This window comes from Chelonoidis abingdonii, chromosome 1 (assembly GCF_003597395.2).
Source record: "Chelonoidis abingdonii isolate Lonesome George chromosome 1, CheloAbing_2.0, whole genome shotgun sequence".
NCBI classification, from domain to species: domain Eukaryota; kingdom Metazoa; phylum Chordata; order Testudines; family Testudinidae; genus Chelonoidis; species Chelonoidis abingdonii.
The window spans coordinates 218,987,994-219,013,035 of NC_133769.1; the positions used below are offsets into that span (position 1 = coordinate 218,987,994).

General features: G+C 41.5%; 1 protein-coding gene across 5 annotated transcripts in view; it reads left to right on the top strand.

The window, feature by feature from the left end:
- The window catches only part of LOC116822169 (dystrophin-like), an 836,401-nt gene that overhangs the window by 572,087 nt on the left and 239,272 nt on the right, over nucleotides 1–25,042 (top strand). For all 5 annotated transcript variants that reach the window (XM_075059855.1, XM_075059861.1, XM_032775843.2 and 2 more), the window contains 3 exons: nucleotides 8,452–8,544; nucleotides 10,432–10,509; nucleotides 15,069–15,161. In XM_075059855.1, the coding sequence (XP_074915956.1) occupies nucleotides 8,452–8,544; nucleotides 10,432–10,509; nucleotides 15,069–15,161 (264 nt within the window). The remainder of the gene's footprint in view (nucleotides 1–8,451; nucleotides 8,545–10,431; nucleotides 10,510–15,068; nucleotides 15,162–25,042) is intronic.

The following is a 25,042-nucleotide window of genomic DNA, read 5'->3' on the forward strand; positions in this document are numbered from 1 at the left end:
CCTCCTGTAAAATGCAAAAAAAATCTGTGTTTGAGAGTTCTCCACTTAGTTCACATTTTCTTCAATTTTCAGTAGAGCAGGAGATTTAATTTCTTCCATAACAACACAGAAATCTTCTCTCTCCTTGTATGTCACACCATTTTGACTGCTTTTTAAAAAAATCCCTTTGGATTTTCTTTAGCTCTTTGTGTTATGTAAAGATTAGTAATCACAGACAACAGCCATGTCTCATAGACTCATAGGTCAGAAGGGACCAATATGATCATCTAGTCTGACCTCCTGCACAAGGCAGGCCACAAAACCCTACCCATACACATCTATAACAACCCGTAACCCATGACTGAGTTATTGAAATCCTCAAAATTGTGATTTGAAGACCTCAAGCTGCAGAGAAATCCACAGCAAGCGACCATGCCCCACGCTGCAGAGGAGAGGAAAAATCGCAGGCCTCTGCCAATCCGCCCTGGAGGAATATTCTTCCCGACCTAAATATCAAGTCCTAACCTAGCGATGTGGCAAGACTCACCAGCTACACCAAAAGAATCTCTGGCAGTAACTCCTTTCCCCTCCCATTCCAACATCCCTCACAGACCATTGAGCACTCTTCCATATCCAAATCAATGCCCCAATTAAACTACCCATCCATACATCCCACCATAACTTATCAAGCTTGAAATCTTAAACCATAATTTTTGCCCCACCTATATTCCCTCGGTAAGGACTTTCCAGAACTTCATTCCCTAATGTTAAAACTTCTCGTTATTCAGTCTACACTTCCTAAATATCAGTTGTACCCATTCCTTCCTAAATTAGTACTTAAACTTATAATTTCTCTCCCTCCCTAACGTTAATCCCCCTGATATATTATATAGAGCAAGCATATCCCCCCGACCTTCTTTTGCCGGCTAAACAGCCAGCTCTTTGAGTCTCCTTTCATAAGGCAGTTTTCCATTCTCTGGATCATCCTATAGCCCGGTCATGAACTTCTCCAGTTTTGAATTCATCCTTCTTAAACATGGGCACCAGACTGCCACAAATTCCAGTGGCTCACCGCGCGCGTAATAACTGACTAACACCTCCTTCTCCGTCTGAAATACCTGCCCTGATGCATCCTAAAACCGCATTTGCTTTTTTAACAGCCATATTCACTTTGGCAGCTCATAGTCATCCTGCCATCAACCATAACCAAGGCTTCTCTCCTCCGTCGCTTCACGATGCGTCCCAACGTATATCTAAAATTCTTATTATTAATCCCTAAAGTGCATGACCTTGCACTTTCACTATATATTTCATCTATACTTATATTACATCCATTACAGTGATTAATAATCCGTTCTTCTCCGTGTTAGCAATACCCCGCTTTTGTGTCATCCCAAACTTTATTAGCACATTCCCGCTCTTGTGCCAATGGTCAGTAAAAAGTTAAATAAGACGTCCCAAAACGATCTTATTAGACTTATTTGCTTATATAAAACAACAAAGTGTTGTGTTGACCTTTATTCAAACATCAAAACATACTTACTCAGTGCAGTATATTTATAGCCCTATTCTCTTTCCAATCAAGGGTACCCTCAAATTCCAAGAGAAGGAAATTCATTTCCGCGATTGTATTTCAACTGTCAGTCTTATTTTCCCCCTGGAAAGCTGTCTGTTTCCATTTCTTCTTCATTGCAGCTTTGTCTCTCCCCCCTGCCAACCCCACTCCTTGTCATTTGTCTCTGCTCTGTTTCTTTTTTTTTCCCTTCCATTCCAAATCCCTATATCCCTGTTTACTCTGGAAGCATCTGGAAATTAGAGAGAGAGGGTTAATTTTGTGACCATTGCAGACCTGTTTTCCTGGTGTTAAAGAGCAGGTCTTTTATACACTAACTAGAATCTACAGTCTAGGTAGTGCTGCACAGCTGGGAAGTACTACGTACAGAGAACAGACTTAATTTGCCAAGTGGATAGCTTTGTATTACCTACCCTTCCTGTGTAAAAAAAAACAAAGCATGTTCCTATGCCCGTTTTACAATGCTTTCAGTAACAGATTGTTAGTATAGTATTTTCTTAATATAAATTAAACATAAAACGCCGTACTGGGTGACCAAAGTGTCATTAGCCGTATGTGTTTACCACAATGGCCAATGCCAGAGCCCCAGAGGGAGTTAAGACTCAAGTATCTTCTCCTGCATCCGTCTCCTCCTCTGATAACAAGGGCTAGGGCACCATTCTTACACTTCTGGCTAATAGCCATTTATGGACTTAGCACTATGATTATCGAGTTCCCTTTTACACATGTTATAGTCCAGCCTTCACAACCTCCTCAGTAAGGATTCACAAGTGACTGTGCGCTGTGTGGAAGAGATTCCTTTATTTGTTTTAAACCTCCACCATTGATTTCATTTGACGAGTCTTATTATGAAGAAGTAATACTTTCCTTATCACTTCTCCACATCACTCTGATTTATATACCTCTATTACCTTAGTCTCCTCTTTTCCAAGCTGAAGAGCTAACCTTTTCATCTTTCCTCATTGGACCTCTCCAACCCTAATCATTTTAGTTGCTCTTTCTGAACCTTTCTAGTGCTAGAAATCTTTTTGAGTGAGGAGAGCACATGTACCAGTATTTATGTGGCCACCGGATTTCTAATAAGTCATATATATTCTCGTCTTTTTCTGTATCCCTTTATGAATTCCTAACATCCTGTTTGCTTTTGCACCTCTGCGCACTACAGGACATCTCAGAGAACTATCCAATGACGCCTAGATCTTTTTCCACTTTGTTGATAAATTAGCCCATCTATTATGTATAGTTGTATTTTTTCCAATGTGGTTACTTATATTTATCACATTAAATTGCATTTGCATTTTGTTGCCCAATCACTTAGTTTGTGAGATTTTTGACGTCTCACAATCGCTTTGTCTTAACTCTCTGCAAAAACTTAAAGTTTTGATGGTCCTGGCCACCGTTGTATTTCCATGCTGTCACGCGGAACTTTCCTGGCAAACCTGCACCTGTTTACCTTTCCAGATCCATATGAATAGGTTCTTAAGTATGACCTTGGGACACCATTTACCCTCTCCATGCAGAGAATTTACCATTAGTTCCTACCCTTTGTTCTCTTTTTAACCAGTTCTCAATCCGTGAAAGACTTCCTTTTATCCCATGCAGTTAATTTATGTAGAGCCTTTGGTGAGGACCTGTAAAGGCTTCTGATAACTAAGTACATAGTCCGATCCCCTTGTCCACGATTGTTACCTCAAAGAACTCTAATAGTATTTAGAGACAAATTTCCTTTTACACAGAAACATGTTGATATTGTATCAACAGTTTGTTTTCTCTGGTCTGAAATTTTATTTAACTATTGTTTCGCTATTTGCCGTATACGTTAGACTACGGCTTGTAATTGGCGGATACATCTAGACCCTTTAAATCATGGGCGTTACAGAGCATAACTTTCGTCATTATGTACGAAGCCATTAAAGCACAGTTTAAACCTATTAGTTAATAGTTCCGCAACTTCACATTTGAGTTCTTTCAGAACTCTTGGGTGAATGCCATCTGGTCCCAGTGACTTGTTAATGTTGAATTTATCGATTAATTCCAAAACCTCCTCTAGTGGCACTTCAATCTGTGACAGTTCCGCAGATTTGTCACCTACGAAAGCCAGCTGAGGTTTGGGAATCTCCCTAACATGCTCAGCCATGAAGACTGAAGCAAAGAATCCATTTAGTTTCTCCGGAATGACTTTATCTTCTTTAAGGTAACCTAACACTGGCATAACAAAATTCAAATAAAAATCACAATAGATTAGTCTGAATGTTTCCTTTTCCCTATATTTAAAGTTGGTAGTTGTATAATCCAAGACCCCTTCTAGGCAGAGCTCTTTTAAAATAGAATTGATACTCAGGTACTTGCCATTCTGCGTAGTAGCTTTATTTATTCTTCCCAAAGCTTCATACATCTTAAAATACACTTTTCTTATGACCTTGAAAACGCTACATATTTCTTTGCCACTTCTCTAAATCCTTTGTTTCTGAAGACTTATTGCAATGTCGATCCACTGAAGACATTCAGTCTATTTGAGAAAGAAGACTTAATTGCCCTACTGCCAGAGAGAAAGCAGACTTGTCCAGTTTAGAGATGAGTCCTGTGGCAGCAGCATCAGGATTCTTGTGTAATTCTCAGTTGCTGATTAATAGAAGGGTTCCTTCCTAGCCCTTTAAAAATCAATGGCATTTTTTTAAAGATTTACTTATAACACATTTGTAATTAAAATGTCCTGCTGGAGACGCTGCCATGCTGTGTTTTTGTTTCCTTTCTGAAAGCTTTACAAAAAAGCCCACATTATTTTGACAAGTAGAATTTGTTGACTGTCTCAGATTAACTTGTACTAAAGGTTTTGGTTAAAATTAACATGTCATAGAAGGAGGGAAAGGTAGATACATTTATTTGTTACTTTTACTTTTGCTGTTTTGGTTACAAAGCAATATGAGTATAATAATCATTATATTCCCTTACCAAAATGTTGTCATGCTCTTTTTCTCGGAATGCTGCATTTAAAGTCTTTATGGATGAGATTCATGCTTTATGTAGAGGGCTTGCATGAGGTCTGTGCATCACTTAATCCCTCCAAATAATGCTTAAGTGAGATTTGAGATATACTTGTGTCTTGTGCTGGTTCCCTGCACAAGGGTGAATTTTATCCTACAAGATTAAGTCAAGAGGAAAAAAAAAGCATGCAACTGTACTATTTCAGCATTGTATCTATGCCATCATTTTAAATATCAAATCCACTTTTCATAAATGATGATTACATACATTTTTTGTTACACTGGCCATTCAGTTTTAGGCCTTGATTCAGGAAATCACTTAAAGGCTAATGTGATCACTAAGGCAATGTCTGGCTACAAAATTATGTCAACCTAAGTTACGTTGGCATATGGCCGTCACAGTTATTACATTTGTAAACAGGGTCTGAATGAACTTTCCGTTGACAGCTAGCTGGGAGTGGGAGAGACTTCAGAAATAAACTATATTTACATGAACACACCTACTCTGCTTAGATACAAAGCAGATTGAGCAGTGTTTCTCAAAGTAATCAACTTTGACTAGAGTTGGGCTACAAATCACTTCAGTACTGAATGCAGGGGTAGTGAAATGCTGTTACCAATGTTGTTGTCATTATTGTATGAATAAAGGGGAGCAGAACTATGCTTAACCTATCCCAAATGAGGGGGTCACTCTCATCTGAAAGGAACTCGATAAGCCAGGGGTGCGAATGCTAGAGCGCTATGAAAGTAAGAAGGGTGGGGACAGGTGTCCAAGCCTCTCTCTCTCTCTCTCAGGTTTTGTCTATACCTGACTCAGACTCTCTCTCTCTCAGGTTTTGTCTATACTGGCATACTGTTTGTGAGAGACAAAACTTGTGTTGTTCAGAAGTGCTAAACACACACACATGTGCACACACACACACATACGCACAGAGAGATCAAAATTGTTGTCTCTGACAAGTGTTGGTGTAAACAGTGCTTTGTCTGCAGGAATGCTGTCCTGCCGACAATGCTAATGCTGATCATTGGGAGTGGAAGTTTTCTATCAGCAGGAGTGCTCTCTCCTGCCGACAAACAGTGGCTACACTGCATGCCTTTTACCGGCATGGCTGGAGCTGCACAGCCATGTCACTAAAAGCTGCATAGTGTAGACATAGCCTCAGAATCCCAAGTGTGGTTTAACCTGTTCCTCCCCACTGTTCTGAGAGCTAAATAAGCTTCATTAGGAGCCTCTTCGTTATGTTAAAGTGTTCAAATGAGAGCTGAAATTACTTGAGATGGGACAGTGTTTCTACCCCAGCCTGCAAAGAGCTGAAAATTACTAAGTGACTGATGTGTAGAGGTCACAGCAAAGAACCAGGTGGCATGAGAAGGTGCCTGACAGTCAGCTGGCGAACGAGCAGATGGCAAGGCAACGAGTGGCTGGCAGGCGAACCAGCAGGGAGGAACCGTGGTTGGCGGGAGGGCCAGGTGGCAAGGAACTACAGCTGGCAGGGCAGCCAGCCACAGCAAGTGCAAGCAAAGTGCCTTCTTCCCCGGGTGTGCAGTGAACTCACACAGTTGCACCTCTGAACCCTGGGTCCTCACTGACCAAGGACTACCATTGTGAGTGGGGTATGGTGAGGGAGCAGAGAAGGGCACAGAAAAGGAACTTTTGGTTGTAGAACCCAAGAACACGAGGCGGAAGGCACTGCCCCATGGACTGTGCATGGTGGGTGTTTTGCTCACAGTTTTATGTTTATGAATCCAGCTTGTGACATTTCCCCTAATTAATGTTGGGTGACTTCCCTCCTTTCATTAAAAGTTTCTTCTCTACATTCAGACTCTGTGCTTATGAGTGGGAAAATATTGCCTCCTAGAGTTCTCCAGAGTTGGTGCAATTTTCCCAAGATTACTGGGCGGGGGCTCGAGCTGGTTCTGTGTTGTATTGTTGAAAAGGAACTGCTAGATATTGTATCCAGGCCTGGTTGCTGGTGGCTTCACCTGGCAGAAGGGTTACGCATTGCTTATGCATGTGCACACTATGCTTCTTGTGTCAGTAGTGCATGTCCTCATCGGGGCACTTGGGTATAGAACTTTTTATTGGCCTCTGCAGGTGATTGTCTGAAGTCCTAAATCGTGCTCCTGTGTTACCACTGTGAAACACCCTGTCGGAGCTGTCCATCATACTAAACATACTGTAAGAAATGGAGCAGATTGAATATTATTTGTTAAATAGAAAATTTAACTAAGATTTGAAGGGGTTGTGAATCTATTCAGTATCATCTGACACATTTCACAAGCAATCAAATTGCAATGTATGGGTTATTAGCTTAGTGGCTTATGTAGAAGCTTCAGATTTGGTTCCAGTGAGCTGCACTGAGCACTGAAGTGATTGAGTGAGTAACTCTGAACAGAAAAAAAAAAAAACATTAAACTTCCTTAGTGAGTGACTGATTCACTGCCTCTCACACCCACACAGATCTGCGATAAAAGGCCCAGTTATATCCAGGGCGTGGCTTAATCTTCAGTGAATCAAAATACAGATATTTCATGACAAATCAATATCTGAAACTTCACAAATAAGCAAATATATTGTGCTCAGAGACAGATGAATCAACCCAGAACGTTAGCATCCGCAAAACAGTGATTAGTTTTTGTTCTGGTTCTCGGCCAGCTCTAATACAAAGTCACAGCTCTAATACAAAATATCAGTTATCAAATAAATGTGAAGGTAAAACCATACATCAGCTAAGCTTTATAAAAATCACTTTGCTGTTTCATCCTACTTTATTTATTAGTCAGTGACATAAGCATTAACTTAAAAACCTGACTTGATTTTAGAAAAGATAAAAACCACCTTTCTTCATCCTCTTCAGCCAGTGAAAATCAAGGGAGGCAATCTTACTTCCCCCCACTTCCTGATATCTGGATTCAGATGACAGCTGCGGGTGTTCAGCTCATCTACGGTTTGAGCATAAGACTTGGAAGTGACACTTCACAGTTTTCTGATCGTTTTGGGGTTTTGTTTCTCACCTTTGTGTAAAAGAGCCTCCCTGAAGTTTAAAATTAGTATTTCTCTCCTTTGTCATTTGGCAAATATTAATTAATTTTCCTGGGTTTTTTCCCCCTGCAACTTAATCAGCAATCCTAGTTTGTCTCCCAGCTTTATGGATGTTGTCAATAACTAAGTGTAGACTTCAGCTATAACAGTATAAATTAATAGTGGGAGCTCAGAAATATTTGGCTTTTTATAAGTTTCAGATAGATAATGACTATCTTGTAATTAAGAGAATTAATGTGTGGTGTGCATTCCTCACCAGTGAAAATCATTTTAAGTTACTTTGAAATCAGTACTAGACAGTGCCTGTTCAACAAGGACATTTGTGAGAAGAGTCTTATTTGTATCAATTTATATACAAGCTATTCTCCTGTTTCATTTTGTAGGACAACTGCTATATTTAGTAGAGCAATGTTTTGACATATTCTGCATTTTTAAAATGTACAAGTGCTCACAACTCCATGGTTCTAACCGGGGCGGCTCTATGTATTTTGCCACTCCAACCATGGCAGTCAGGCGGCTTTTGACGGCGTGCCTGCGGGAGGTCTGCTGTTAACGCAGATTCAGCGGTATGCCTGTGAGAGGTCCTCTGGTCCCGCACCTTTGGCGTACCTACTGCCGAATTGCCGCTGAAGCCGCGGGACTGGCGGACCTCCCGCAGGCATGCCGCCAAAGGCAGCCTGACTGCTGCCCTCACTGCGACTAGCAGGCCGCCCCCCGCGGCTTGCTGCCCCAGGCATACGCTTGGTTCACTGGTGCCTGGAGCTGCCCCTGGTTCTAACCTCACATTTTAATAAGAGTGATATTGTGAAATATTACCATTCCTATCCTTTGCTGGTTTAGCTAACAACATGCCATTGTTATATTTATTTCAGTTTGGGAGGCACTATATTGACGACCTTTTTAATGATTTTCGAGATGGACGAAGACTTCTGGAGCTCCTTGAAGGTTTTACGGGCCAAAAACTTGTATGTATACATTTTTGTAATTACAAACCTTACTGTACTTTTCCAAATGACAGTCTTGTAAGATATTGATAGTTGGCTAAAATCACACTAGTATTTCTCAATGGATACATCTGACAAAGTGCTGAGCACTCCTGTGAGGTGCTGAGCATCCTCAACTAATCCTGCCTTGAGTGAGAGTTGAGGGAACTCAGCACCTGTTAGGATTAAGCCTTTAATCCTGAGTCATGCTGAACACCATCAACACCTATTGACTTCAGTAGGAGTTGAGGCCAGTGCTTAATTTGTAACAAAAGACATGCCGGGGCTCAAGCAAAGTTTTTACTTTCATAACTGACGCAGCAAGCCTAGAGGTGCCAGGACTATGAATTGCCAAGCTTAGAGGTGCCGGGGCTCAGCACTAACACAAATTAAGCACTGGTGGAGGATCTCGGCATCTCTGAGGATAGGGACCTAAATTGGACAGGTGCCACAGTTAAGTATGTATTCTAAAAGTGATTTTCATCTTGGATCCCTTGTTCTCTAATATTTTTTGTTTAATACCTCACTAGAGATGTTTGCTTAAAAACCTTGTGGACCTATTTTATAAACATTTTGTGACAACATTAATTTTTACAGTTTATACTATCTTCTGTCTGATCAGCCACATATGATGAAATATGTCAGTGATTGCCATATATGCAGCTAATTATGGGAAAACCTCAAAAGCTTTGATAAATCATATTTTGGAGATTTGTTCTAACTTGTACGCAGCATCACTTTTTCCCTTTTTCTTGTTTGAGCATAATATATTTCTCTCCCTCCAACATATGTCTTTGCTTATATTTTGTATTTGTTTGGGGATGCTTTTTTCTTTACATGTAATTCTTTTTTTAATAAATAAATAAATAAAAATCTTCTGTCTCTTTGAGAAATAATGGCAGAAGGTAGTAGTCCATCTGCATGAGGACTCTGGGTTGCTAATGTTAGCGTAGCTGAATCAAATGCTAGCAAAGATGGGATTTTTTTTTTAAAATATTCTTACTGTAGACAGGATTTGAGAAGGATTCTGCCTTCCTAAAGCAGAATTAATCCTGGAGCTCTTCCTGGATTGGTGAGCACAATTGAGCCTGGGAGTAGCAGGTTCATAATAGTGCAGGTGCAAATGGTAACATTATGGCCATGCTCTAAGGATGTAAAGCCGACATCCTCTTTGTACGCTAAAAGAAAGCTAGGCTCTCTCAGTTAAATAGTTTAACTCTGATATACAGAAATTGATTTTATAATAAATTGTATAGAATTAGACAGACTTTTTTCACAGAGTTGACATTTAAAATACATGTCTTGAAGTAACCTGATTAATATTAAAGGGAATCAAATCTGCCCTTACTAACATGTAAATACTAAAATAACACAGCAAAAATCTTCGGATTCTTGTTTCTTGCATTTCCTTTTAGTTTTTCATGAGCTTGAGAGCTTTCTCTTAAACTTTCTCATAAATATAGGGAAACAAGCTGACAACATGAGTCAAATTCCAGAGAGGAGATACTTGCAAATATTCTACATGCTGATGCTTATCTTGTTGGTTGTCATGGTAATGTTCCTAAATTATTCTGTGGCAGGGGAGATTAATCATAATAAAAATAACCTGAATTTATCTGATTCCTATATACATTTTGATCATATGTTCACTGAAAAAATGTCAATAACTATTTTAGCCCTCAAATTAAGATCGTTTTTGTTTAACAATTGTCTTTATTTTGTAGTTTAAATTCTACTTTGCATAGATATAGAAATAATTATAGTATTGTCTCCAAAATAGTCATAGGGTTGTAAAATACAAATCCATGAACTTAAAGAAGTGGTCTCATTATTTTCAGCATTTTTTTTTTAATTTACATGTGCTTACAGGCAAAAGAAAAGGGCTCCACAAGAGTTCATGCTCTGAACAATGTCAACAAAGCATTACAGGTCTTGCAGAAAAATAATGTAAGTAATCATCTGGACAAGGTCAGAACACATATTAGACATCATGGTTAATGTTTTCATAGAATATCAGGGTTGGAAGGGACCTCAGAAGGTTATCTAGTCCAACCCCCTGCTCAGAGCAGGACCAATCCCCAGATTTTTTACCCCAGTTCTCTAAGTGGCCCCCTCAAGGATTGATCTCACAACCCTGGGTTTAGCAGGTCAGTGCTCAAACCACTGAGCTATTCCTCCCCCCTAAATACTTGTCAATCGTATAAGTGATAGCTCAACCCTTGGATACAGGATACAGTTTTGAAAGTCCCCTATACATCAAAGCAATGGTACTAATGTGAATTAACTTATCTATGGGTTCTGCAGCACGGCTGTCTGTTTGTGCCAAATATGATTCAGATGTTTTCTGGCAGCAGGTTTTAAAGTAGCTGAATAATAAATCTGTAATAAATTCTATTTGAAGTCTGATCCAGTGCAACTCTTTGTTAATGTGGTGTTACAGTAAATATTACAAGTGTTCATTACCATAAGTCCTCCTTAGTAAAATAGGAGTTGATTCTCGTTATCAGAATTTCAACTCATTAAACAGTTGCTTTCAAAATACGGTGGAGTGATGTCTAAAAATCTGAGGTTTTTCTTAGGAGAAACAATTTCTAATACATTTCCTTAGGCGTTTATGGGATAACAACATTAAAGATTTGAGCCAGGTTAAAAAAAACCCCACACATTCCATTCTATTCTGTTAAGATTCACACTTCAGGCCAATATGCTTCTTATAATGTTGGAGTAAATATTCTCTTAGTATTTACCTCTTACAAGCATTCTAATTGACCAATAACTTTATCAGACATGTTTAGTGGCCAGCTAATTACATCACAACCTCCTGCCTCCCCAAGAATAAATTCAAATAAATAATAACATTCACTTAAAACCCAGTAAGCTGTGATGGAATAGTAATCACGCATTCTGAGCCGCATATTCTATTGGATTTCTTGATGGGTACAGTAAGTCTTTCAATGTGCTTGAGTTCAGCTGGTACATGGATTCATTGATTTTCTAACTCTAAGGTAACGTGTACCTAGCTGAGCATTTGTGCATAAGTCAAAGTGATTTAACGGGAGTGTTAAATTGGTAATAGAGATCTTTACGAGAGGCCATACATTTTTAATTATTTTTTTTTAAAGTTGCTAATTCTGCATCACTGAAAGGATGCTATGTACAACAGACAATTGTATATCACTCTGAAAAAATTCAGTGGTCAAATATTTGTCAATATGCTAAAAACTCTTCATTACATGCACACAGTATAATATTACTTTTAAAAATTGTTTAAAACATTTGTTTACTGGGGCATTAGGAAAATGTGCTAGTGGGTTGTTCATTTAAATTCCAGCACACAGCTACAGTGCCTTTCTAATGTATACAGGAAGTACAGCTCATAGAGCAAGCTTCTTTTAAATAATGTTATGAGTATGTCAAGGTTGTTCAGAACAGGGTTAAAATTGACTCTTTTAATAGGTTAAGGCTTTATCATGTATATTATGCAGTGTCAGATTATAAAACTAAAAGCCCTCTCTAAAAAACCTTCTTCCACAATTGTAGTTTTTTGAATCCATAGCTTCTGAATAATCACACATGTAGGATGTTTATACTGCTAAGCTTTAGAAACCTCTGAAAAACAGCATCTGTTGGGCTCCAAGAGTTCCCCATTACAGCACCAAATACTTGGTGCCAAGACTCTAAAAGGAGCATGTGGTTCCAAGTACTTGTGCTAAACTTCAGAGTCCTAAAAGAAGAGAAGAAGGTGAATGGGTAGCATAAATAAGCAGAGGGGACTATATTCCAAGAGTTTCTGATGAGTCTCTTAAAATTGCTTCTCTATAGTCCCAGGGATTATAATAAGAAGACATAATGGGGAAGCCTGCTCCTTCTCTCTGGTTTTGGGGAGCAGTCCTTCTCCACAGCTCCCCCTCAGTAATGGCTGGGGAAGTGAGAATTCCACTTGTGGCAATGTAATGATCAGTCCATATGGTAAGTGAACTGTGAAGCTGTAATGAAACAGCAAAGAGTCCTGTGGCACCTTATAGACTAACAGACGTATTGGAGCATGAGCTTTCATGGGTGAATACCCACTCTGACGAACAGGGCCGGTGCAATCATTTAGGTGACCTAGGTGGTCGCCTGGGCACTACCATTTGGGGGGCACCATTTTCTTCAGCAGTGACTGCGGCGGCTGGATCCTCGGCTGCCCTGGTCACTGTCGGCATTTAGGCAGAGGGAGCTGGGGCAGGGGAGTGCGGGGAGGGCCGCCTGCAGCAAGTAAGCCGGGGGGTGGCACACAGAGGAACTCCCCACCCCAGCTCACCCCTGCCCCGCCTCCTCCCTGAGCATGCTGTAGCCGCTTCACTTCTCCCACCTCCCAGGCTTGCAGCGCCAATCAGGTTAGGCACCGCAAGCCTGGGAGGCAGGAGAAGTGAAGCAGCGCGGGGTGTTCATGCTCGTGTGCGGAACAGGGGTGAGCTGGGGCCCCGGGGCGGCACCTCAGGGCGGGGGGGCGCAAGGCAGGGAGGGTGCAAGGTGGAAGTTTCGCCTAGGGCGCGAAACATCCTTGCACCAGCCCTGCTGACGAAGTGGGTATTCTCCCACGAAAGCTCATGCTCCAATACGTCTGTTAGTCTATAAAGTGTCACAGGACTCTTCGCTGCTTTTACAGATCCAGACTAACATGGCTACCCCTCTCATACTTGTAATGAAACAGGCATTGCAGGACTGCCCTTTTAAGGCAACCCTTGAATCTAGATGCTAAATTGAGAGAATAGTGCTGTGTAAGATTATGTACAAATCTTCAGGTAGAAGCCCTACAGGTTTCTAAAATGGAAATGTTCTGAAGGCAGGCAACTTATTCCACTTTAGCCCTGGTAGACTGACTTCTAAGACCCTGAGGTACTGTTATTCTGGCTTATGTATAACAAGTCTCAATGGCCAGCCAAATGCATTGTGACAAAATATGTGTGGATTTGGCATTCTGTTTACACTGATCCTTAAGGGATACAGAATGTGTAGGGGATGTCCTAAATGATTTCAGCCTAGGCAAGTCAAACTTGAGAGCCCATTTGTCTTCTAGGGAATGGCATCTAATGTCCTCGTGGAAAGTGTACTGAGAGACTGCTGATCTGATTCCGATCTGACTCAGACACTGCTGTTTGTAACAGTTTAATAATTCTCAAAGAAAAAAAGTCAAGTCATTCTGAGTTCTCAGATTTTTTCAGTTAAGAAAAAGAAGTTAACATTTTTGGGGAAAATTCTGGTTTTGGGCATGAGGCTAGTGTAAATGACCCACACACAGGTGTATAGCAACTCTGCAAAATCAGCCTGTGCCCTTGCGGTGGCTGCTTTTGGCAATCATGGAGAAATTATTTCTACTAGTTTCAGAAGTTAGCTGGGTGGTACAGGGCTCCATGAGTCCACATGCTGAGTGCAAATCTTGATGTTGACCCCATAGTCTCATTCTAGATACAGTTTTGGCCATACAGGAGTTGGACTTGCATGTTAAAAAAGATACTTGAGAAAGGTGTTTCAAACTCAGGATATGATTTCACAAGGTGTTGCCTCTTTTGCTATACTGAGCACCCTGGTCTCCCAATATAAGAAATGATAGGTGAAGATGCTCAATGCTTCGCAAAGAGTACTCAGCACCTTGAAGAAAAAGGCCCCCAGGGGGAGGCTATTACTCCAGAGTAATGTGCTGGAGGGCCAAATTCAGAGAGCCATATTTGGGAAATGCAGTAGGGTGTGCTCCAGGCAACAAGCCCTGACCTCGTCCCTGTCCTCCAAAATGCATCATCTTCTGGCAAAACTCTCAATGACTTCAATATGGGTATCTCGTACATCTCAAAACAGTTAACGAAACATTACATTGCAATCGCAAAGTTAGGAAAGGAGAAAATACGATCTCCCACATAAATGTTAAAGGGGTGGGCTGTACGTATGTTCTTTTCTTTTTTACCTTGCTGAATATGCATTGCAATATTACTAGAGGGTTTTTATTTTTGGTAAAATGTAAATTGTAAAACAAAATGTGCAAAGTGACAGTTCTGAAGTTGCTGTGGGAACCTTATTGTGTGTATTTCCTTGAAGTGTCTGTTTGTGATTTTTAATTGTGCAGTCTTAATATTGCATTAACATGTAGGGTAGATTTGTATTTAATTATTGCATTTTAACTTTATATTTTCACTTAACTTCAGCGCTTGGATAATTATATCTCCATATCGCTAACTCTGTTACTTGCTTTTTCCCAGTGCTTTAATTGTTCCATTTCTCAAATAAGCATTGAATGTTTACTTTTGCCAATGTATGCACCCTCACAAAAACAAAACACCGCAACCTATTACAATATTTTAAAATGCGGTTCAAACAAACTGGTTCAAGATTAATCAGATAACTACTTCAAATGCCTATATTTATCAAAATCCAAAATAAATTACATTTTTTGTCATGGTTTCTTTCACAAAATGCACTAGTATCCAAATACTTTTTCATACAGTACTTATTTTGCATTTCTCCAATAGGTTGATTTGGTGAATATTGGAAGCACAGACATAGTGGATGGAAATCATAAACTGACCCTTGGATTGATCTGGAGTATAATTCTCCATTGGCAGGTGAGGGATACTGTTGAAGGTTCTCTCCAAAATGTGTGTTACATGATCCTTGCATGTTGTTACCTACCCACACCCTATAAAACAACATAGGCATTTTAAACAAAATAAGGCCATTCACTAAGCCCTCATTTCTTAAATTAGCAAATTTGATAATGATTTGTTTGCATATTATCTGGGACATTAAGAATCAGCAGATTATAAAATAGGTTATGGAGCATTAATAGCAGCTTTTCTAATTTTACTGTGAGTTGTTGCAAAAATAATACAGTTTTTACAAAGCAAAATCAATAGGCAAAACGAATGTGGAAGAATTGTTCACCTTTTTAATAACAGAAGAATGACTTTTTTGTTCTTCTTTTTCTGTTAAATACTAAAGTCATCATACATTTGCTATTTTTTTTTTAATACCATTGACCCACCCAGTCGTAGATGTTGTTAGAACCCTGCAAAAAGCAGCTGAAGTTTTAATAACTCCTTGAGGCAGGTGGAGCCCATTTAGCTCCACCCTGGGCATAAGGAAAATAGGCTTTGCCTTCTAGAGAAAATGGGAATTAGCACCGAGCAGATCAAACATGGAGATCACAGAGACAGATATGCTCAGGTAGGAAGTTTAGGATGATGTTAACCATTTTGAGATACCATGAAAGCTACATTCCAGGAAGGGGTGTATGTTTAGGGTGTATGTGCTCCTTTGACAGTGTGGTAGGGATTCCTACTAAGTATATTACATATGTGCGCACACAACCAACCAACCAGTTAGGGCATTTTAGCATTCTGGCAAAAGATAAGCAAGATTGGCTCATTGCAACATGAAAAACAATGCTGATAAGCCCCACACATACAAAAAGGACAGTCATCTACCATCCCCACCCACACGTAAATTCACAGAAAAGGGAACAGTGATTTTCTGCAGGAGAGGCCTTAAAATGTGTTATTTTGATTCACTCCAATCCTTCACTTCCATACTTCTCTTATTTGGTTTAGCTGGTGGGATTACTCATTGCTTTGAAGGATGTAGAGTACTGAATCTGATGCACAGGTAATGGGAGTATGAACACTGGATCATATGTAACTGTGAGAACTTATAACAAAAATGTGAGCAATACATGTTTTAATGTATGTAAACTACAGATAGATGTGTGTGCTTTTTCTGCTGACTCATTTATTGTCTTTTTTCTCCACATTGTTTTGAGTTATGGAAATCTTTACTGCTAGTTATTTTTTTTTCTGGCCCTCCCATTCCCAGCATTCCTCTCATGGTGTGTGTTTATGTACAGAAAACAAATTTATTAATTCCCTGGCACAGTATGTATGAATACTCAGCTACACATCTGATCTTTCAGTACCTGCTTGGTTAGTGCAAATGTAGCTACTCTGCCCATCATGAAATAAGAAATAGTAACAATATCCACCAGTCTGAACTGCTGTCTGGAGCTGGACTCAGGATGCAAGCTGTTAGTCCACAGTTTTTGCGCTGGGTTCTGCAGGGGTCTCATTCTTTCCCCTCAGCTGCAAGGAAGAACTGGGTCCCTGGGATTTTCTGTTTCTCCAAACAGTAACTCTCCTTTCTCTGCAGGGAATCGCTGTACCCTCCATGTTGCTCTGTTTCTCTTGGCATACATAATTTAAGCTATTTGGATCAGTGGAAGTTTGCAAATTAATGTAATGGTTTCAGATTTACTCCTTGTACAATTCCATTGATTTCAGTAGCATTACACCAGGAGGAAATTGTTCAATAACATACTTAATGTGTTGTTGCATATGTGAGTTGCTCAGATTTGGAACCACCATTTCCTTTTCTCTGTTGATTCTGAGATTAGTTTGGTTCATGTCCTTTTCACTCTGAATCTGATCCTCTTTCACTAGTGTCATAGAATACATTCACTGTTAGGATAAACTCATTGTACATGCTTTGGTTTCCTGGTAGGAACTAGAAATGTACTAGCATCTGTAAATTGAAATGCAATCCTATCCAAACGCTGTGGTTTCTTGCATCAATGATGTATGGTTTGAACAATTGTCATGCTGCTTCATTTGCAAGTACCTCTTTCATGTTTCTGTGGCATTTTAGAGGTAAATGAAAGAGGATGATTGGGGTTGAGCTTTAAGGTACTAGCAGTCTCCAATCCTGTAAACACTTGTGCATGCACTTAACTTTACATATGCGATAGTGCCACTGTAAGCAATAGGACTACTCTTGTGTAACACAAAGTATGTGTGTGTTTGTAGGATCTGAGCTGAGTTCCCATTTTCACAAAAACCTCTCAGCAAATAGGTTTGGCTCTTTCACTTTTTCTCTTCTTTCACTTCTAAACAGGTGAGAATTTAGTTCTCATGTATTTTCTCTTATCAAAGGACAGATGTTCTGACAATTTAAAGGAGGATTGGCAGGAAGGCATTAACGTACAGCAACAGAGCACTGCTGGATAAAGAAACCTTGAGTAAAGCTAGCTTTTAATTTGGGCTGTTTTCCCTTTAAAAAAAATGCACCTGCATAAAGTTGGTGTGAGCCTGGCACTGTGCAGGCAACCTATGTCCTTTGTAGGACTGACACAGGAAAAGCAGATTAAGAACTCTGTAGAGAAAACCGTTTGTCATTTATTAGATTTCCCCCTAGGTCTCAGAATGATTTATATTACTGAGAAATATGTCCCTGATCCTTTAGCTGTCTAGTTAAAAATATATTAAAATAACGTGTTACATACATACTAGTTATAAAGAACAAAACAGACCTTAGTTGCCTGGCAAAACTTTGGCCCTGGGAGATTGTTCTTGTAACTAAATATCTGGAAATGTTGCAGTTTGCTATTGAAGAAAATCTCAGTTAGGAAGCTAGGACTCTCCAACTTGTCTGCTAACAGGCTATACTTGGGTAGTGGATGTGTTCCCCAAGAACTTGTTTTTAATTTGTTTTATTTGCAATTTAGGGAGTGGGAATGGAAAGGAGCCACAGAGGTGAAATGCTTGGCTGAAACACAGCCTACTGACAAAATGTGTATATCATGGATGCTGGCCTTTTAGGGAAGTCAGAGACCAGCCTATTTGTGGCAGGTTCTGCTAAGGATCATGAACCAACCCACATCCACCTGAGTTAATTATCTAAGTGGTTGGGTGGCAATTAAGTAGCTTAAAGGACACCTGGGCCTGATAGGAGAGTTGAGAGAAATCAATTTGCCAGTTGGAAACATAGGGAATGAATAGGCTTCTGTGGAAGCTGCTAGTCAGTCTTCCGGGGAAAACATAGTCCAGGCAACTCAGCTCAGAGTGAAGAAAGACTTTCAAAGGTACCTTAGTATTGTATGTGGTATTTCTGTCCTTTCTTGTCTCATCCTACTCTCTTGATTTTCACTAGAATTTTCTCTCAGATTATACCATGCTGTTATGGTGTTCGCTTTTGGCCAAAGCTCTTTAATGTGTATGGTTCTGAATCTATTACTGCACCTTTTTCTTTGCAGTTCCAGTCCTTTCTCGGGTTACCCTTTTTTCCACACATTTATGGTCACAGCTCTACTTCCAATCTCAGTCCCACATCAAGTATTAAACAAAAGTAAAATGACACCTTTAATTTCTCTGCTATTTCTCTCTGGTAGAGAAAGTCTCTGTAAATAACAAAAAGGAACACTGCATATTATAAACTATGTGCACTTTTTTGTTTGTTTTTATTTTGTTTTTTACTAATTTTAACCAACTTCCAATTTCAGAGTGATCCCCTCCCTGCGGAAAAAAACAAAACAAAACCCCTACTTTACAGAGCTTAAACCATAGCAAAAAATCATTGCAACTTTTCTGGAAAAACAAATAGTATTTAAAAAGAGGATTTTTAAAAAGACTCGTGCAGGCAACCCCTAGTCCCTGTGGGGAGAGTCTTAAAGTTGCTGGGACTGAGCATGGGCCTGTGTGCATCTCCCTGAACAACTGGATTAATGATCTGTATGTAATAGTACTGTGCACTGCAACAGTAGTTATGAAATTCTAACTATTCAATTAAATCACAAGGAACTACTGGGCAAAGAGTGTCTCTTATTTTGAAGGAATTCATGTATTCTTTTAACTGGCATCTTCATCCTCATACTCCTGAGTCCACCAGTAGTTTCTTTAAGAAATTGAAGATCATGGCTATGTGAAAATAATTCCTGTAGTCAGAAATATTTTCAGGATAATATGTTAAAAATATTAGAGTACAGTCACTGTTCCAGGTAGTTGGCAGACTGCACTGGATTGAGGAAAAAGTGAAAATGTTACTTTGGTTAATAATTGTGAGAAATTTATTTTTTTTAAAAAAAATCTTCTGATCTGCAATTCCTTAGCTTGGTGGTCTTCAACCTACAAATATAGGCCCTAATGTTAGAAATAGCTATGCATGTGAGTAGCTCTGTTGGGACTGCTCACATTTTTAAAGGTATGAACAAAAGCAGCTCGTTGCTGGATCATGATTATCACAGTCCTGGATTTAACTGCATCTCTGCTACCCTCTAGCCACTGCCTCTGTATGGTCCAGAAGCCACTTTGTGTCTCTCTCTCTCTCTCTCTCTCTCAAAACCAGAGTTTTAGGCTTGCAAGACCTTTGCAATTCACTGCACTCTTATCTTAATCCAGTACCTGCTTTTCTGCTTTATTATTCACAATGATCATAGTCAGTACTATGTTCATGGTCTTGTACTTGAGAATTCTAATGTTTTGGAAATTATTTGTGAGAGTGGCCTGTGTTCCCCTTTTTACTATCCTATATAGGTTCTCAAACCATGTTTATCACTGTGGCTTCTGACTGCCTTCCATAGAATATTAAGCAACATGACAAACATCTGTCATGTGTTCATTCTTACATCCTCTCCCCAGAAGGAGAATTGCATGCAGTATTTGATTCTGAATTGTTTGTATGTGTGTATATATTTAGAGAGAGAAAGAGATAATATAGATAACCTCCACACATTGCTGAATCTTTGTTAGAGAAGGCAAATCAAAGAAATGCACGTTACACTTAGATCAAAAGATGGTGAGGATTGTCATGGCCCTTAGTTCCTGTGGGCAATCTTGGTAGTGGTATGAGTATTGTGACACAGCATGGCCAGAGGGCAGCATAAGAGTGTTAGCAGGGGGCCTTATTCCCTGCCAAGGGAGGAAGGTTTGCTTTAGATTAACTAGAGCACCTGACTCCAGTTAGAGCACCTGGTCCATCAGTTGGGACTAATAAACCAACTGCTTTACGTCGACAGGTGGTGGTAGTTGAAATTGGAGAAAGGTTGGATGGGAGAGGCAGATGCAGAAGAGGGAGTTTTGTCCAGAGAGCAGATAGATAGGTTTGAGGAGTGCTGCGGTGGATTTGGGAGCCACAGAAACAACTAGGTAGGGGGCACCAGGCTTGATAAGAAAGAGGCGAGAAGCTTAAGCCTGAGGGTGATAGAGGGAGTACAGGGGAGACCGCTATACCACGTGGTGCCTCCAACAGGGCCACTGGATTGGGACTGGAGTAGAGGGCGGGCCAGGTCTCCTGTCCACTCCCGTCTCCAAGGACATAGGGGTGATTAAGACTGTTAGAGGCAAGCATAGGCCAGAACTACCAGAGAGAGAAGCGAGGCCGAGAACAGGTACCACACGGCAATTCGCACAAAATGACGTGGTGTCAGAGGTGGATCTGCGCGAAAACTGGGGATAGTCGGGGGCAGACATAACCTCACCTAAAGATGGCGAACAGAGTGGTGCAGGAGACATTATATCATGCCATAAATAGAAAGGGACCAGAGGAGGTACCCAGGGCAGGCAAACCGCCAAAGAGGCGACTGATTGCAGAGCAGACTAATAGCTGCATTGCTGAGTCAGGCTGCTAACAGGAGAGCCTGCTGAGGAGACTAATGGCACAAGATCGAACTCTTCTGGACAGATACCACGGGGGAAGGGACAGGACAAAGTACGGGCTCGCCCATTAACTCTAAAATGACGGGGGAGTGTGGGTGGAAGCATACCTGGTCCTCTTGGCTTTGAGAGAAGGACTTGCGAGGGAGGTGGCGAGGATCAATGAGCGGGAATATCCTTGCATTCCTATTGTGGGGGAAGCCCAGAGGTTTATTTCGATAATGTTGCAGAAGGCAGCAACTATCCCAGCTAAGGAGAGATTGGCCAGGTTCGGAGTGACACGGCCTGACAAGAAGAGAGTTCCATGCAAGGGCGATATAGTTGGAGGACAGACACAAAATCGAACGCAGTTGTATTGGACTTGATCCACCTGACCGGAAGGCTAGGCCTGAAGCCATAGGCTGAGGAGATGATGAGGTACTCATAATTTGATTTTTAGGTATTCGAAGTGCGGAATGGTTAATACAAAGGATTGGTGGGTCAGAATGACCTCTACTATGATAGAGTTTGGTCTCCCGTGAAAGACGAACTGCAGCCCCGCGACTGTTCAGACTCCAAGCGGGAGCTGGCACAGGAAGAACCAACCAAGGCCCCTGAGTCGGAAACTCTAAGAAAAAATATAACAGGAGAAGAGCAATGAAGGAATGCTCGAGGACAAAGGGACTGGGGTTTTGGGAAGAGTGGTGGGGGGAGGGCCAACTGCCCGGCAGGGGTGATACTGGCAATGAAGGCGGTGTTATGAATGTGGGGATTGGGGCATATAGCAGTCATGTCCAAACAAGTGGTGCCTATGACAGTGTATCTGGAGTTTGGGGAGCATGTGGTGATCCTGTAGGGGTTAAGTGCCTCACATGCGTTAAGACAGTAAAATGAATGGTATAAAATAGCATTATCGAATTACGGGGAGTGCTGAGTACATTTGGTCTCTGAAAGGTTGGTGGAACAGACATAACTGGGCCAACAGCAGGGGGTAACATCGGACTGGACGTAAAATTTTTACCACTAATTCCAGTAACGGATTGAATCCGGAATACTACACAGGTTTCTGCGGAGGTCCCAGAGCTCATTTCTGTTTTGATTGGGAGAGCTTCCTGGGTTTGAGAACTTACTGACACATAAAGAGGAGGAAGGGTAGCAACACCAGGCTATAGAGAAGAGGCAACTAAGATGCTCGCCCATGTTTGCTGATTTGATCAGCAATAGCATTATCTCCTGGAAAACACCGCAGGCTGGCGAGAACGAGGGCGGTCAACAGTTAGGTGAATCGGTTCTGGCAGACTAATCAAAGATTCCTTGTGGGTAGGACGAAAGGCGCGGAGACAAGGAGAAGGTTGGGGTTACGGAAAAGGACTCAGAGGAGGGTTCTGGCCAAGTGGGAGATACAGGGGGAAGAGTTGAAATAGGACCCTGGATTAGGTCGTTTAGATGGCACAGTGAGCCTTTGGAGAGGACGGCGCGATGCCATTTAAATGCAAAGTCGGGAGGAGGTAGTGGAAGTAAATGGGTGACAATGTAGAAGGACATTCAAGGCAAGGAATATTAATGCTAAACGTGGATCTGTTTACGACTAGAGCAATAGCCAGGAAGAAGAAGAGAACTCCTATCAACGGAAAACATAAGGGCACTATAGAGCTTCGTATAGTCATAATTATTTTGGGGGAACAATTCGGGGTGAGACAGACCTGGATAGAATACTAAGAAGGTTTTATTGGGACGGAAGAAGAGCAGAAGTCAGAGTTATTGTGCTGCCTGGCTGAATGAGCAAGCACATGCCCGAGCAAATCATTGCGGGCCCACTAGTATTTCATATTATTGATGTCGTTTGAGGAGTTGGAATAGTGGGCCCACACTAAGAAAAGAGCCCAGGGGCGACCAGGAACGTCTATGGTTAATCAATTGATTGCGACACTACGATATCCAGAGGACTTTAAGAACCGTCTAAGGCATAGTAAAGAACTATATCAGGTTTTTCGAGAGTGGGCTCTAAGCGTGTCTGAAGACAGGGCCAGTTTACGCGACAAAAATAAAATGACCTATGTGCCTGTACCGTATACAGGCACGCAAACTCGTTACTTCACAAACGACGGATAGTCGATAAGCTTAACTGATACCTCAAAAGTTGACGGAAGTGGTCGAAGAGAGAGGATGGGCACTCTTTTGCGGTATTAAAGTTCGCTATAAGCACGGAAGTCAAGCGTCACGTGATAGGTTTTCTCCTTTGAACTTATATGGCGCCCCCAACCAGGACACGGGGTATTGGATATCGCAAAGAGGTTGGGAGGCCACTAAACTAAGAGTAGCATTATTAGACATAGTGCACCAATGGGGAGAGCGGGATAACGGAGTACCGATAAGTAAAGAGGCAGGCATTTAGACAAGCCAAGATGGACACAAGCGGGATCACACATAAACCGTCGGGCGAAATGCGAAGATTTCAGACACGGGGAACGGTGAATTGGTGTTAGTACGCTCACAGAAGCAATCTACGCAATTGGAACGGACCTATGTATGAAAGATTGGGAGTGAATTTAAAAGGTTAGCAAGCAGACCGTGCGGAAGAGAGAAATATAACATAGCTTACTGGCACCTGGCATGACGAGAGAGGCGTCTTGGTAAATCGCCTTGCTGTCTCGAGGAGCCTATACGGAGACGGCCGCGGAGCAGTAAAGATATCTCTGACTTCAAACAGAAACAGATGATGGAAGTTATTGAGAGTGATACCGAACCAGGATGTATTTGATGACCAACCAGGTGCGAACGGATAGTCGAATCATATCGTACGAGACGGAGGTAAAGGGTGACAATAGACATATAAGAACGGAAGAACAGGGAGAAAATTAGGATGGGAAGTGGAAAGATGCTGGAAATCCGGGGTTTGAAACGATCACAGCCAGTGGGAAGTCCGATGTACTAGTCCACAAGCCTGATGGCACCAAACCTGAAGGTTTTGTAAACGACTTCGAAAGTAAATGAGTTCGCCCTTCGATGCCGTAATGCGATACGAAGATGACGCATTGACGAGCCTGGTTGATCGCTTAGCAGGCAAATACATAACAAGCTAAGAGTCTGACAAAGTTTGGCAATACCTGGCAAGGATGCAAGGGAAAGCTTGTTTTTCTAAACCGTAGGCTGTTAGTTACATCTTTCACCATTTACGGACTCCATGGGGCCCTGCGAATTCCAAAACTGATGGATGGTTAAGTAAGACCATGACAATATGCAGAGATCTGCGCTTAGCTCGGACGACGATGTTATAAATCGCCCTGATTGGGAAGACCAAACTGGACAAAGTGGAAGTAGTGATGGACCTTGCGAATGGAATGGTCTCAACGAATACACGCCTCGCTGATGCGTGATGGACTAGTGAGGCAATAGTCGAGGCAATGTCGTGGGAAGAGGGTGGTGAGCAGAGCCATGGAAAGGTGGAGGCATAATAAGATTGGCCTCGATTAGAATTCCGTGAACCGGTCGAGATTATATTGAGGTATAGTTGGAGTTATAGGAGATTCATGCCTCATTTTGCACAAGAGCGGGGCCATTGACTAGATCTGATAAAGGGGGCAGGAGCGAGATGATGAACTGTGGACAGATGTGGCCGGGCATGCATTGGGCGAGATTGCGGACAGTCTATGGCCATATCGTGTTTCTGGCCGAGCTTCGGAAGGAAATTCATCCTGGCAGCCGACGCTCGAGGTGGGGACTTACAGGTGATCCTCCGCCGCTACCTTGCACCCCCCCCCACCCACAACACGTTCAGATGAGTAGGGAGGAAGGAGGCACCTATCTTGTACTCAGCCGGACCTCCTCCAGGGAACAAAACTCGCTGCTTGTGTTGAAAAGGAATGTCGGCGATAAAATGGGGCTTGGAGACTTCCGCACAATTTCGCGGGCGGGGTTTACCCTTGTGACTGTCGGACCCGCTCAGATCGTGGATTGCGATAGGGAAGGAAGAACGCAGAGTGAACGCGGTGGTGCTTCATTTTGCAACTTTCATTTTGGGGTCCGCATAGGGCTGGAAGCGACGGCAAACG